Source organism: Eublepharis macularius, chromosome 10 (assembly GCF_028583425.1).
Source record: "Eublepharis macularius isolate TG4126 chromosome 10, MPM_Emac_v1.0, whole genome shotgun sequence".
NCBI lineage: Eukaryota > Metazoa > Chordata > Lepidosauria > Squamata > Eublepharidae > Eublepharis > Eublepharis macularius.
Genome location: NC_072799.1, coordinates 61,489,461 through 61,505,616, shown reverse-complemented (window position 1 = coordinate 61,505,616; position 16,156 = coordinate 61,489,461). Strand labels below are relative to the sequence as shown.

Below are 16,156 nucleotides of genomic sequence, written 5' to 3'. Positions count from 1 at the left end.
AATCTTTCATCAGTTACAAGTTATAACTATGACAACTGGAAATTCTGTCTTAAATGGAGAACATTTATCATACCATGGTGAAAGAAATAAAAGAACCTTACTGAATTTGCGTCTGAGAGCAATAGTATTTATCCTGGTTCTCATCAACCTGTTGCCCGGATTTCTGCCAAATGATTACTTATCAAAAGCAGAAATAAAAACATTTCTTCTATTAAATAAGTAGGAAAATAGCAAAATCACTATGGGCTACAGTATTTGCCTCACAAGAGTATGGTAGCATTTACAAATATTATCCAAATCATATTGTCCCATTTTTGAAAGAAAACTTCACATAAACATATAAATGGAGAAAGGGGAGGAACAAATTAGCATTTTGGTAGATGACTTGAACTAATAAATGCAACGGAGTATTAACTGTGATGATCTAAGGGAATACCTACTGCACTTTGTGGAATTAATTCTACTTGTTCAGATTATGTGGGGGAGGGGGATTTAAACTTAGTTGGGCAACTGTCATACCTGGTAGATATCAGAAAGGCTGCTGCTTCCGGAGTCACTAGTGATGCTACATCCTGAATGACTAGATGAAACATGCGTCACCTGTGGATGGAGACTGTCAGCAAGGTGAAGTTTTGTGAAATCTGCAGGAAGCTGTAGATGGGAGCAGAAAAGACAGTTAAAATTGTATTCACACAATTCAAACACATTTAAGTGATTAACAGCACACATCACTCTGTCAATACTAAAACCAGACATATATTGAAGAAATCCTGAAGGTTTGGGGATATATCACAGAAGGTTTACATTTTTACATTTGTGACAAACATATAAAAATGACAGAGGCTGTTAAGGTTTAAATGTAACATAACAAGCATTACTGAAAACAATCCCTTTAATACTCACTTACTCACAAGTAATTCCCACTGGAATAATACAGATAGTCTCAAAGAATTATGAGTGTGATCAGGACTGCAGCTACTGACTTCAGATAGAACACCACCTGATAATGAGTTGGATCCAGCACAAAACTTGCACTTGCACTAGAGCTCTTGCACACCCAGAAACACAAGGAAAAGTCTATCGTAGCAACCTTCACGTTAATCAAACCCCTACTTGCACTTCCATGTGCAAGATCCTATGCAACAAATCTGTAGGCACTAAAATACAAAGGGAGGAAAGTTGAGTGCTGCACAACATTTTGTGCAGGTGGAATTGTGCTAAGTCCATTTATGTTTTTGCTTGTGAATAGCTGTATAGAAGCCAGTGCTTAGATGAAAGGACTTTATACAAGATGGTATAAGGGGTAATGCTTAAATTACTAAAATAGGTTTTCAACCTTCCTGATCAGCTTCAGGATTACAGATATTTATTGTAGTAAAGTCAACTGCTGACTTCTGAGGTGCAAATTTGAAAACAAGTCATGCACCATTCAATATGATAGGAATTACACTGTTTTGACACAAAGAAAAAAAGAACTCTCATTTTTTTCTCTCTTCTGAGGAAAATCACAGGGCACTTGAGGCTAAAGTGAACTCTCAAAATTGCTATATTCTGCACTTGTGTGCTCATGTGGGGAGGATAAGTACTACACTGAAGGTACAAATACATAACACCAAGTTTTAGTTGCAATCTGAACCCATATTAGTTTCAGTCTGAGCAGGTATATTGGCCAATTACATTCATCCTGCCATACATTTTTAAACAAATAATGCCTGTCACTAGCAAATTTCCAGAGGAACTAAAAATAGAAAAATGGAAACTTGAAAATTTAATGGGAATTTGTAGATAGTAAGTAAGTAAGTAAGTAAGTAAGTAAGTAAGTAAGTAAGTAAGTAAGTAAGTAAGTAAGTAAGTAAGTAAGTAAGTAAGTAAGTAAGTAAGTAAGAAAGAAAGAAAGAAAGAAAGAAAGAAAGAAAGAAAGAAAGAAAGAAAGAAAGAAAGAAAGAAAGAAAGAAAGAAAGAAAGAAAGTTATCCCATTTGCAGTTCAGCAACACATACAACAAGAGGTAAAAAGAACAACATTGGGCATTTTTTTTAATACAAAGGTGTTCAAAAACACTGATACCTTATCTGTATCTTTCAGATATATTCAGGTATCCTGAGCAATATTCAGGTTGTCTAGAATACTGGTAACCAGGTCCCGATAAATTACGGGAATATTCAGGGTTGGCATTTTAAGGACCCCAGGCCTGTTTTTCTTCAAATTTTACTGGATTCCCAAGCAATAGGAGGGAGGGGAGGAGTGGGATCACTAGAACTGTCTGCCCAATCACAGTGATTCTCTCACAGCTCTCTATGAGAATGGGCAAAGAGAATAAAATCAGGCCTGTAGCTTGACTCCATTTCTGTGAAATGACAGTGTATGAGTCTATGTCAGTGTTTTACCAGGTATGGTTGGCTGCCTTGGTACTGGTTTGCCAGGTTGGAGTAGCACAGATTCTCTGGTCTGTTTGTCTTACAAAAGTGCCCCTTGCTTATATTGGTATGGCTTAGATTCTCTGGTTTGACATTGGTTCTGTTGGTCTTACTGATTCTGTTTTCATTTAAAGGCTTTTCACTAGTGGTTTCTCTGGCTAGTGCCTTCTTTACCCTGGAGAAAGCATGGAATTTTTTTCTTGCACAGGAAACAATGGAGACAAGTAGGTGGTTGGGGGCACCTTGTTCAGGGGCCCATAGAAAATTTGCTTTAAACTTTGGAAGGGGGTCTTTAGTGGACTGGCAAGATTAGGTTTCCTAAAATTTTAGTGTCCTTTGCTTGAAAAACAGCCACTCCACCTCCTTCCCCCAGAGCCCCCTATTAGGAATAACGATCCCAAAAATATTTGCAATTCTGAATAAATTCAAATCCAAATTCTGAAACAGTGTTGGTGACTCAAATAATCTGGTATGTAAACCCTTAAAACTGAAAAAAATCTGATTTTTTTTCAAATACACATACCTAAGTCCTGCATATGTTGTAGTAGACTGCACAAGCACAAATTTCTACAACATAATGTGTAGTACATCACAGTGTGCCAATGAATTAATCCAGTAAATTTTCTTTGGCATTAGCAACCAAAGCACTGTAATAGAGTTGGCAGGAAAGGAAAAAAAAACCTTCCATCATTTGAGGAACTGGAAAATTATTTTGTTTCATTTTTCTTACAAAGTTAAGTCTCCACATCCAGTAGTTAAAGCTGTATTTGCATCTTAAAAATTCAAATACACTAGTACAGCTAAAACATCTTCTGTACAGAACAACATTTTTATTAAGCTTTTTTAGAACTGACAGACTGCTAAAATATTGGTAAAGATGGTAATGCAATACCAAAGCATGGCAGATTCAAGAGAAATTTTATGTACCCTGCAAATTATCAGAAGTTATGCTCCAGTTAGCTGTACTTAACTTGATAAGGGTGAGGGGTACAGCAAGAGAGTAACAAAGCAATTCTGAAACTTAATTATTTATAAGGCAAGGCAAGATTAAAACAGGCGGTCTCAAAATGTTCTGTGTCTATGATAAGTGTTGATTTTCTTTTAATATTTGCCACAGAATTTGGGCACTGTATTTCGATGCTTACTCCATAGGATGCTACAATAAATTATTTAATCTTTTCATCTTCTGTACACATTCATTCTTCTTTCTTTAGCCATTCAGTACTGCTGTTTGATATGTACAGATTACCATCCATGACACACCCTAAAATATTCTATTTCTAAGTAAAGCATCACAATATTGAACAGTGCAGATAAATACAGAATCTGCATGACCATTTTTTCTGCTCATTAAACCAAGTACATTGCATGAACTTGTGGAAATGAGCACAATCGGCATAATTTCCCCCAAAAACAGACTGTGAAAAAACAATTACATCCTAAAAGCATGCTCCCCAAAAGTAGTGTAAAGAATATAGAAACAAATGGGAGCTCATATATACCACTATCAAATAAGAATAATTTAATAGTATCCAAAGCTCTTAGTAAATCAGTGAAAAGTTATAGAGATTAATCCAGCACGTTGCTTATATGAAGAAAAGTGTGAAAGGAAGGAGAAAATGTTCTTATTCATCATTTCTGAATGACCTTACAGAGAATCATGAGCACTGCTGACACAGCTCAACCAATTCCAGAAACAAAGACAAAGGCATTTCAAGGTCTCATGGGAAATAATTAAAATAAATCTTCTACATTGGTCTGTTTCTAGAAAGCTAATATGAAGACATTATTAAATGACCACTCCATTCCTGAATTTCAAACACAAATAAAAATGGCCTTTTACTTAACCAAAGATTTAGTCATCACTGAGTATAAAATTGTTATATCTACTATATGAAAATAAATAATTGCAATAAAGACTTGGGATGTGAGAAATCCTCTTTGATGTTACTTTTAGGCTTTATAAGTTGCTGACAAATGTGCTTCTTGAATGTTTCTTGCAATGTGGTGGGATTCCTGGTGTGGCTACTCCCCAAACCAGCACTGCTCTGATTTCCAAGCCAGATAATGTTGGTGTGGATTAGGGGTGTGCACTGGGGGAAAATTCAGGTTTCCTGTTTCGGGTTTACCCAAAGCGGGAAACTGATCCAGAATAACCCGAATCCAAAAGTGGTAAGCCACTTTGGAGTTCTGGTCTTTAAATCGTTTCAGTATGCTCCATAAAGATTCGGAGCATACCAAAGTGAGGGGGGAAGCTTTGCACAACCCACCCACCCACCCCACTTACCTCACTGGGATGGGAGGGATACGCAGCTGATAGGCGGGAAGGCCTGGAGCCGCTGCCTCCACGGCCAGCTGGGCAGAACAAGGGCTCACTTCCGCTGCCATTGCTGTCACGGCAGCCAGTGAGGCAACGGGTAAGGCCCAGAGTCGGCACACATACCACCACTGCCTCCTTCGCAGTGGCGGCCAGTGAGGCGGTGGGGAAGGCTCGGAGCCAGCGCCTGTGCTGCTGCTGCCATGGGCTGCACAAGGCCATGCTTCCGCTGCCTTTGCCACCGCCGTGGCCAGTGGGGCGGTGGGGAAGGCCCAGAGCCGGTGCCGCCGCCACCTTCACAGCAGCAAGCTGAGCAGCAGAGAAGGCCACTGCCTCCATCAGGAAGGCCCAGGTAAGTGGGGTGGTAGGAGAGAGGAAGCCCCTTTAAAAGGCTCTGAAGCTTCCCAAAGCAACCTGAATCACTTTGGGAAGCTTTGATTTGGGGTTTCTGAATTGGGGCCAGCATGCCCCAGGAACCCCAAATCTTTATGGATTGGGTCCGATTGGACATTTTCCCCAAATTGGATACCCGAAGCACACACCCCTAGTGTGGATGAAGAGCAGCTCCTCCCACATATTCTAGATCTTCTGTCTCTATTGGAGCAGCACAGGAGGAGCACATACTACAGTGGCTTCCATAACTGAAAAGTAGTAAAAGGAAAAAGCCTAACACAATCAAATTGGAATTATGCTTGGTTCATGTTTCAATTCCAAAAAGAATTGTCAGGCAGAAGGCCTATGGAGCACATCAGGTTTCTCTCTTACGTACAGTTAAACAAAGAACTTTACACCCTGGGTGTAAAGTTCAATAGTCAAGTAATATATATAACTTTGTGGCTGACCCTTTGAAAAGGTTTCCAGATGCTTAGTAGTCATGTTTTACGTGCTGCTCTGGCCCTTCCCTACTTCTTCTGCAACTGAAATCATAAACTGACCATGAGCAGCGTTGTTTACATGAGGGAAGGCAAATAGAAATCCCATGGTATAGGGCACTTGCTTTTATAACATGCATGGTTTAAAAGCACCAAACAGGAATCTTAGAAAACTTCTATTTTGTCACAAACTAAGGGGAAGTCTTCATGATAAAATCACTCTCCTAACTAAGCATCACACTCCATACCAAGCTGAACAGGATTAAAAACACTGCTAATGGCTACTGCAGTCACAAAAAGTTTAACATACATTAATTTCTGGAATAACTGGAAACTACAGTCGAATGAGGCTAACAACAAAAATCTTGGCTGTAACATTGGATATTCATCTTATAGAGACTAATACTATTCATTTTGTAACCAAATGAAATATCAGCGGAAATATTAGTTGTATGCTTCAGTGATTTAAAAGGCAGCAGTCAATATACTTAATTACAGAATAATAAACTGATATCTATAAATGAAATCAATAGATGTGATGCACTCAGACATGTCTGACATAGTATTAAAGCTAACAGATATTTTACAATGGAGTAACTCTCTCATTAATTATTTCTTTCTACACACTTAGACTATGCTGACCACATTTATTTCTTTAAAACCTTTCTATGCTGCCGTTCCCCCCAAACACGGTCCCAAGGCAGTGAACATCCAAACATTAAAATACATAAAACATTAAAGTAGCATTTAAAACAAAATATATATATATAAAATATTTAAACAATTCAGTCTAAACATATAGACATAAACACACACATAACACCACAACCAGGGAGGCGGGCCAAAGAAAACAAAAAAGTCTTCACTAGCTGGTGAAAGATGATACAGGGAGACAAATGAATCTTCCTAGGAAGGGAGTTCCAACGTTTTGGCACCACAGTCAAAGACCTTTGTATGTATATGCCATTGCATATTTGATCTAAGAATTAACTGTGAAAATACAGTTTCACCTTAAAGTGTGAACATACAAAGTTTTATTTTACTCTTTCGTAAATAAAATTAAAGAAGTCGTGGACCAAGAAAAAGTTACTTTTTAGTTATAGAACTGTTATTATTAACATTCCAAATTGTATAACAAAAAAGTAACTTCTCCCGAATTTGCATTATTACGAAAAAAATTGTATCAAACCTAGAATCATCTAGGGTTATAGTATTTTTGAAACTGATATGGACCTGATCAGCACTTGGATGGAAGACTCCAGGAAGACTCATGTAAGATACTGAAGCTTTTAACAGACGTTTTCAATATAAGTATAACAAATAAAGCAGCTGCCATTCACACTAATTTTGGCACCTGTCACCTGCTAAAGAAATGCATTCTTTCTTTAAAACATTTGCTTTCCTAGAATAGATAGAACCTATTAACCACTTCACATACATGGCAGTGTATGGTATCCTTTTATCAACGAGTACAGTATAAGTGAAATACACAATTCACAAATTCAAATGTACATATTTGTGCTCTTAAATCTGTGTTAAGATGTGGCATTTGAATGTATATGATCTGTATACTACAGATCTGGTTTGCTGTGTATTCAAGTCAACTTTATACTTCCTGAGAGCAAGAGTAATTTATTATTCATTGCCTTCCTATTAATATTCTCTCCTGAATGTCAATATCAAGAAATATGTATTCTCTATAAGCTATTATAAAAACCACCTAGCGAAGTATTACAAAGTTATACTGTACCATTAAAAATGTACACTGTACAAGTAAATGTTGTATACTAAGTCTCTTAAGAATTCAGTGATCAACAAGAAAGTTACTTAAATGAATTTTGATAGCCTCTTATAACCTGAGTTTGTGAAAAGAAGTGTCATTGTATACCAAATAGTAACAGGTGACGAGGCCCGTATTCCCTGTTTCCCACTTTGAGTGAGGTAAAGGCACCGCAATTAGAACCACTAGGGAAAGGGAGTTACTGGCATAACACTACCAGGCAGTGAAGAAGCAGTGTTAATGAGCTCCACTGGGTACCCCATCCAGTTAGCCTGTGCCATTTAAGCAGCCATTAACAATTAAGTATCATTTTTATAATAATGAGAACATTAAGATAAGGGAAAGGCAAGGATGCAATAAAGTTGGGCTTGTTTTATATTCTCTGATTTTGAAGTAATTTTTTTAAAGATCAGAACAGCTTACTGGGCTTTTTAAAGAAGCTCAATTCCTCTGTATTCTAAATTCAAAATAACTGTATTTTAGAAAAAATGCCTGAAGTCTAGGCTTCAACAATAATGAGGAGTCATATTATGCTAATAAGATGGAGCTATCAGAACTTGAAAGGCAGGAGAACCACCCCCCACCCTAACGCTAGCTAAGATCTCCACATTTGAAGGTAGCCATTAAACACCGAAAGCTTACTATATTAAAATTTGTTTCACTTTTAAAAAGTCAAAGCAGTTCTTGTTTGTTTGTTGGGGGGGGGGGCTCTAAGGAACTTAACTGCAACTGTGTGAACTTCACTAAGTTACACGCCAAAATGCAAGTAAGGAGGAAATACTTTCTTGTTGCCCTTTCAAGAGCCCCAGAGAGCATAGAATACACAGGTGAGAGTTGAAAAATGGAAGACTTATTGCATATTAGATGCAGTCAGAACATATTTGAGGGCAACAACTGAATTTGATAGAGCAGAAGGGACAAGAATTGATAAGAGGAGTTAACAAACAAGAAGGCATAATAGGGAAAGAAAAGAAAGGGAGCAGGGGACAACTCCTTCTGTAGCTGCCACCAGTAACTGAAAACCAATGGCTGCCATTTCTCCAAACAAGCAATGCAGCAATTACAGTGTGTGTGTGTGTGTGTGTGTGTGTGTGTGTCCAATCCACACAAGCAGACAAATGCCACCGATCATTGTAACTGCCCATTCCTGCAATTGGCTTACACATAACTGAACTCTGCCCTTGTATGTCAGAAGAACTCATAATGTTTGTATGCTAGCTATTTTAGTAGGCCACCTTTTACAGCAGCAAGTGAATTTCAGTCACGTCTTAACTGTTCATTAATGAAACTGTTGAAATGGCCAGAGCCATCTTATATCATGCTGCTTAGCAAGGCCTTTCCCCCAGCCTTATGAAAGCAGAGCTCTTCTCCAGTTATTTGACTTCTGTTGTATTATTATCAGGGATGGTGGGCTGGGAGGCCAAGGGTCAAGCGGGCAAACAGGCTCAGGCAGGGCTCCTAAGCAGTTGCGGCTCAACATGCAAAGAGCAAACGACCTCTGAAACTGAACAGCTGGGCCACTGCTGGCAATACATTACCATTCAGGATTTTATTGGCTCCTCATGTCACCTGATCCTGATGGCCCATCTACAGGAATTATGCTGCAGAGGAGCACAGATCAGGTTGACAGTTCCCTTTGCCTGCAAGCTGTCCTTACGACACACCTGGGCCTACTAAGTTGCTTTCAGCTACCACTATTTGGGAAATAGCTGTAAAGCAAGCAACTTTTTAGATTATCAGTTTTAGAATGTTATTTAAAATTGTTTTTTCTTAGAAATACTTTTTCAATAAATCTCTTCCCCTCATCGGTATCTGTGGAAAGGAGCTTTCTGACAGGGGCAGTAGAAAAAAACACAAAGATGCTTATTTAAAATAGCAGATTCTTCAGTGTATTTCAAATCAGAAAGCATCAAGAGTCAGCAACTCATTACCACTACCTGCCAATGTAATCAAGCAGCAAAAATTAGTGCATGTCACATATATTTTGCATATAGAACTGTGCCCTGTCTTCCTATTAACAGAGAAATAAGAAAAAATAAGAGTGTGGAGGAGAAAACGAGTTTTTTCCCCAACACATTGCTATTGGCATGTATTCATTCATTCATTCATTCATTCATTCATTCATTCATTCATTCATTCATTCAACCTACCAATCAAGAGAACATTGGTTGTTCTGAGATTCTTATGCAGATGCCCCCTTAGAATATTTTGTGTGACCAAGAAACAGAGAACAGAGATGACTTTTCATATGATAACTCAGTGGTGCTGAACACACACACACCCAGAAGGGAGGGGCCGTGGCTCAGCGGCAGAGCAACTGCTTGGCATGCGGAAGGTGCATCTCCAGTAAAGATCAGGTCAGAGATGATATGAAAGACTGCAGTCGGGAGATCCTGGAGAGTTGCTGCCAGTCTGAGTAGACAATACTGACTTGATGGACCAATGGCCTGATTCAGTATAAGGAAGCTTCATGTATGTTCACTGAGTTCAATAAGGTTGCTACAGCATGTCAGAAGGTACTAGGTACCATCTACTTTTATGCAGGCTACAGATCACATGATCACGTCTCAATGGCCCTTCTTTAACTATGTTTTTGTCCTCTTTCCATGCTCACTCTCTCAACTCTCCCATCAACTTTTTTCCAGAAATCACTGGACTCCAGATCATGTAAATAAGAATTAGCTGGAACGTAGAGGGCTTAGCATAGTTTTTAATCAGGCAGGCTGGATGTAATTAGGAGGACTGGCTACTTTATATTGCTAAGTAAGCATTTTCTTCTTGATTTTATTATTCTCTTTACCATCCACATTTGTATTTTTTCATGTACTGTATTTTGCTTATATGTTCCTTGTATTAGTTTATGATATACAGCATATTGTACCTAGGAAACTATTTTAATTTATTTTAGTCAAATTAATTCATCCTTACTGATGAAGTAAGGTATTCATTCACTAGGGAAAATAAGGAACTGGATTTTAACTGCTACTCAACATACTGGACAGAAGTGTAGCAAATTGCATGGCTTTGCCTCCCAGTTTAATCTCTAGATTAGCAGCGCATTCTCTAGTGAAGATTTACAAACTAGCCCATCTATTACATTCAGTCATCTGGCATTTCTCCCTTGAGAGGCTAGTTAAGTGTATCTCAATGTAATAAAATGGTATGCTATTTCTATGAACGTCGTCTAGACCAAACTTACACATGAACATTAACACCAGGATGCGACTTAACTGTAAGACGGAAGGAGGTTCCTGTGGAGTTCTGTCTAACAGTAACTTAATATGAAAAAATCTCACCAGAAGAAAAGAGAGCCGTCCCAAACAATCCCAAAGTTGAACCAATGCTGTATAATTGATTTAGAAAACTCTGTTCAACAACCACATCAGCTGCATTACTAAGCATATGAGATCAGTGGGGCTTTTGACTGCTTTCCTAACAGCACGCTCCACTCTACAACAAACTGTATTGGAGGCATGGAAACCTGCCATTCACAAGAAAATATATCGGGAGGTCCACTGGATGTGCATTTGCAAGTCTGAAGAAACGCCTAAGTTTTCTGAATTGTGACTTTCCAAGGCCTGCTAGCATCTCTAACAATGTTAGCGTGCATGCTCACATTCGTTTGATGCCAGTCCTGGCAGTGCGGGTCTGTAGTTCTTCATCTAAGCCCACATTTTAACAATTCTGCACTTCAAAACAAGCACTTTACATCATCACAGACTACATCATCTCATAAACAATAGCATGTACTATTGGTAACTCCAAGCAAATACAATACAAATTTACTGGAACTGAAATTAGAAGAGCTTTGATATGCATCATATAGAAACATACTATAATACAAAAATAACACAATCATAGCAACATTTATAATTAATCATTATAGCAGGATAATAAAGCTAGTGTTGCTTAATGGTTAGAGTATTGAACTAAGATCTGGAAGATCCAGATTCAAATCCCTACTCTGAACTGATGCTTGCTCAATTTTTTCTAATTGAGAGACTATGATAAGCAAAATATATCCTAAAAATCAATGGCTGGATCCCACAGATCCATTTTGCCAGTGGAGGTGCTTTCCACTTGCAGAAGGAACTTCCTCTTGGAAGAAAGGATCTACATTAGCAGATCGGGACTGCAGGAGCCAACCCAGGAATTCCTAAGAACTGTAACCAAATCATCTTTAACAACTGCCAAATGAAAAACCTAGCATTTTAAAATGGCAACCATGGCCGCCAGTTAAACATAAACATATTTTTAAAAGTTCTTACATTTCATTATCCATGTATTGGCTGCCAAACTACAACACTCCAGAATTCTTCTTTTAATGTTTGCCATGTTTGTGTACTAAAGGCAGGCAGTAAGGATGTGTTAGAATTGTTGCTAATAGGCCTGTTTAAATTTCCTACTGGGGTAGATTTTCTTTAAAAGCCTGCCCCCCCCCAACAGATTTGGGTGCATTCGGATGACCATGAAGCCTTGGATGGCCACAGGCTCTCCCTACAGGCTCTCTTCATGCCCTGAGCTCATATTAAAGACTTCTAATTTAGAATTAACCACAATTTGTCATGATATCCAAGTTAGGCTTTTTAACAAATGATGGTTTGTTTCTTTGCCTACAAATTCTGATTTGTAGATAAGAAAAGCAAAGTTTGTTAGAGCATTGAATTAGGAAATCACAACAACTTGTGGCAAACTTTAAACTAAAAAGAAAAAAAATCAATCTTTATGTATTAGAAGGAAGAGAACAGATAAGTCAATAACTTCTATGCCTAAATGATAATATAGGTAACCAATCTAAGTAAACAGCGATCACCGACTAGAATAAAGCTCTTAACACTTACAAACTTGTGTGATTTCAGTATCCAGGCCATCTACAAACCAATACTGCTGAGAATGGATTCACAGATAAACAGAATGACTCTGATCATTATAGAAGGTTAACTCTAATATCTATAATTAATCATTATAAAAGGATAACAGAGCCAGTGTGGACTGAGATCTAGGAGACCTGGGTTCAAATCCCCACTCTGCCATGAAACTTGCTGGGTGACCTTGGGCCGGTCACACTCTCTCAGTCTAATCTACTTCACAGGGTTTGCTGTGAGGATATATAAGCCACTTTGGGACCTCACTGGACAGAAAGGTGTAACATAAATGAAGTAAAATAAGTAAATAACCTAATTCACTGGTATGTTAATTTTTGAAATTGACTGCTTACTGCATTTTGGCATCACAAGGTACAATTTCTATGAACATATCATAAGGCTGATAAGACAAAGACTAAGAAGTTTTCAACCTATTATAGTGGGATGGAAAAATACATCAATATAGAGGCAAATGAGAAAGTTTTTAGAAACTCATTACACAAAAGAGAACTGATACAGAATCATACAATACCAACAAGCAATATAGGTTTCAAGACTTCTGTCTTATATACCACCTTTTTTACACTGTTCTTAAATATATATTGGCCCATCTTTAGCATATAACAGGTAAGAAAAAATCCTCACTGTACCCTAACTAGCTTCTACCAGTACCTGAATATAACCCTTCCTCCTTATGAATGAAAAACAGAAAACGGCTTATAAAAGCCATCAGAAACCATAAAACTCATAAAATATGACATCAAGTAGCTACTAAAACTGAACATCCAACATTTATTCCATAAAAACAAATCTGAATAAAAATGTTTTAATATTTCTAAAAGAAAGTAGGGTTAGAATCTGACAAACGCTTCTCAGGGGAGGTTCTAATGCCAAGTTTCCTTGACAAAGAAAGCAGTGCTCTAAAATGTTCAGACTTCATTTCTTGGGTACAGTAAACTCAGAGCAAGGCCTTCATCAATTCCCCTCATGTAGTAATCTTCAGTTCAAGCATTCAGCTACTCCAGTAAGTTCACTGCACTACTACTGGGATGTTCACCAAATATTTGGAGGCATATTGCAAAGTGGAGTAGGCTAGGAGAGGTGCTTTTATTATTTTGTTACCCCTGGGTATCTAAATATCTGGACTCTGGAGATGTGTGCCTGCCTTCCCAAGGACACATGCACAGTTTTCTCTGCTGATTTTTCCTAATCTCTGTATACTCAAAATTTATTCTTGTTTCTTTATTTCCAGGCTTGTTAAGTATAGCAGTCTTTAGTACGACTCTTAGAGTAAGCAGTATTGGTTGCTATGCATGCAAATACATCTGAAATGAAGGTGGGGAAATGGACTAAAGGACTGATTCCTGCCTAAAATGAAAGCAGTGCTATTCCCCTATTCATGTTATTTTGCAAGGAACATTTTGGGGGAAGAGTAGCTGCAGTTTCTTTCCCTTTCAGATGGCATTTCTCACATCCTTAGCAGAAAAGTAGTCCAGACTTGCAGTAATATGGGACACGCTAAAGACACTTCCAGTATTAAATCAATGTTGTTTAACAACTCACTGACAATATGCAGCATAAGAAAATGAAATGAAAGTCATTGTATTTGTAGCAATATTAACAACCTTCACTACATAACACGAGTCTCCCCCTATATTTTTCTAGGATTCATATAGGACTTCCTCTCTCAATAGGAAACATCAGTTATATGAACATTTACTGTAACTGAATATACAGGCACAAACATACATGGAAAACTTTGTGTACTATTAGCTTAACAGGAGTATACAGAACACATGGTTTTAAGACTTTCCATGTTTCAAACTCCATTCCTGAAGGCGTTTCAAAGTAATGAATTACCCGTCAGCTGTTAATTAGAACAATTTAAAATATCCTTTTTAAAAAACTTAAGCAACAAATTTAGGCCCAACCCAGAGAGCCATTCATTCAGATAGGCACCGCCCAAAGGAGGGGATTGACCTCTATTTTTCAAGCAGCAGCCTACTGCTCAGCATGGCAAACTCAAGGGAATTTCCAAAGCAGTTTGGATCAATGCCGCATTGGAGAAAGTACTGTTAAAAGAAAAAGGAGAAAAACCAGAAGCCCTGCTGGGCACACTTAACAGAACTGTGGCCTTAAATTTTTGGCACTCAAGGCCCACACTTCTAAAGATTTCCTATTCTGCCTATGAATGCTATCTTCACAAACAACAAGCATCTACCTATGGGATTACAGCATGACTGAAGTGTAGTTGACTCATGGGATCAATTAAAACGTCCAGCATTTATTGCTTGCTCCTTCTAAATTATTCCAATGGTCAAACATTACTGCATTTTAATGGTGTACCAGACAAAAAACATACATTTTTATGCTATACTTGCAGGGCAAGTACAGATTAACATTGCCTACAGAAGTACTGAGCTGAAACAAATCTTAACTTTAAAAGACATGTGAAGTCAGAAGTTCAACTGCAGCATTTTAATCCTGTCTATACAAAGTATAATTTTTTAAAGTCCAATGTTTAAAAAACAAGCCACTTCCATATGTTTAAACAAAAAAAGCCAAAATATTAAATGAAAATCTGATACTAAAGTGCACACCTGTTTTCTTGTGCAATTTAACAACAGCAGTATATCCTCAAACTAAAAGGAGCATGAATATAAACAGTTGCAGTTAAAATGAAATTTAGGGATACCCTATTCCCAAACAGACAGAATTTGTTATACTTACGGAGTGTTTCTCCTGCTGGCCCATAACTCCATGGTTAGCTGGGATTGCAAGAGGTTTCATAATGAACAAACATAGGCTGAACTGAATTTACACATCATGTACCAATTTCTCATGGACAGCAAATCACCCTCGATTACATTAAATTAAACAAAAAATCAAGGGAAAAAAACCAAGCCAACAGCTCAAAGCGTTCCTCACAAAATCTCTCACACTTGTAGTGCAGAAAAGCAATCCAAACAGCAGCATTTGTCTCCATTTTTATAACACTTGAAGTCATAAGCGTGTAAGGATGTAAAGTGCCTGGCAACACCATACATATCCAGCATTCTTCTACAAGAACGAGAGCATTCCCTGAGAGCGAAAGGGAGGAAAAAGAGGAGGAAAAAAAAAAAGCTAAAATGGCTGACTGCACACAGACTCCCTCAAAAAAGCTTAATACAGTATTATATTAGTCAGGATGCAGAAACCAGCTTCCTGCATTCAGTCAAGCATTGTTAATAGTTCTGTTTAATTTGCAATCACAGTAAAAGAGAGCCCCTCACCCCTCATTTAAAAAAAAAATCGGGGCAGAGCATGTGAATAGGGACCTCCTCCCTGGCTGCTAACGATGCTGACAGGGTGACCACTGATCTCTGTTCCACTCAACTAACCAAGTTCACACAATTAATCCAAGCAGCATGACATTGACGGACATTTAATTTAATGATGCCTGTTCCTCATATTCAAGGAAACCATGTTTACCACCAAAAGAGTCACTAACGGGGGAAAAACCCACAGGCACATACAGAGAAAAAAAACCTAGAGAATCATGAGTCTGAATGTAATACGCCAATATAATTACGTTATTGTGCTTACTTTGGAAGACCATGGCTGCAGGCAGTTGGCATAGCAACGCACAAGGAAAGCCATTTCCTGGGTAGAAAGAACGCTTCCTTTTCTAAATAAAAAATTCCTCTTAGGATACAAACGGCATTGCTGCTTCCTGCAGAAAGCAAAGACACTGTAGTCTGTCTCTTAACCTGCACACAGGCACACTCAATGCAGTTCTAATGATGTAAGTGGATCTCTCACTGCCTCCCTCCCTCTTCCCCTATACATCGAAATATTCAACTCAAATGGAAGACACATTCCTTGCGGCTCGCCCCCTCTACTGCTTAACTATTTCACTCATTAAGG

General features: G+C 38.1%; 1 protein-coding gene across 4 annotated transcripts in view; it reads right to left on the bottom strand.

Moving 5' to 3' along the window:
* The window catches only part of RAPGEF2 (Rap guanine nucleotide exchange factor 2), a 244,697-nt gene that overhangs the window by 57,300 nt on the left and 171,241 nt on the right, over nt 1–16,156 (bottom strand). For 3 of the 4 annotated variants that reach the window (XM_054989494.1, XM_054989497.1, XM_054989495.1), the window contains exon 7: nt 520–651. In XM_054989494.1, coding sequence (XP_054845469.1) covers nt 520–651 — 132 coding nt within the window. Of the gene's footprint in view, nt 1–519; nt 652–14,980; nt 15,041–16,156 lie in introns of those variants that run through there. The other variant, XM_054989498.1, reaches the window with a different exon arrangement.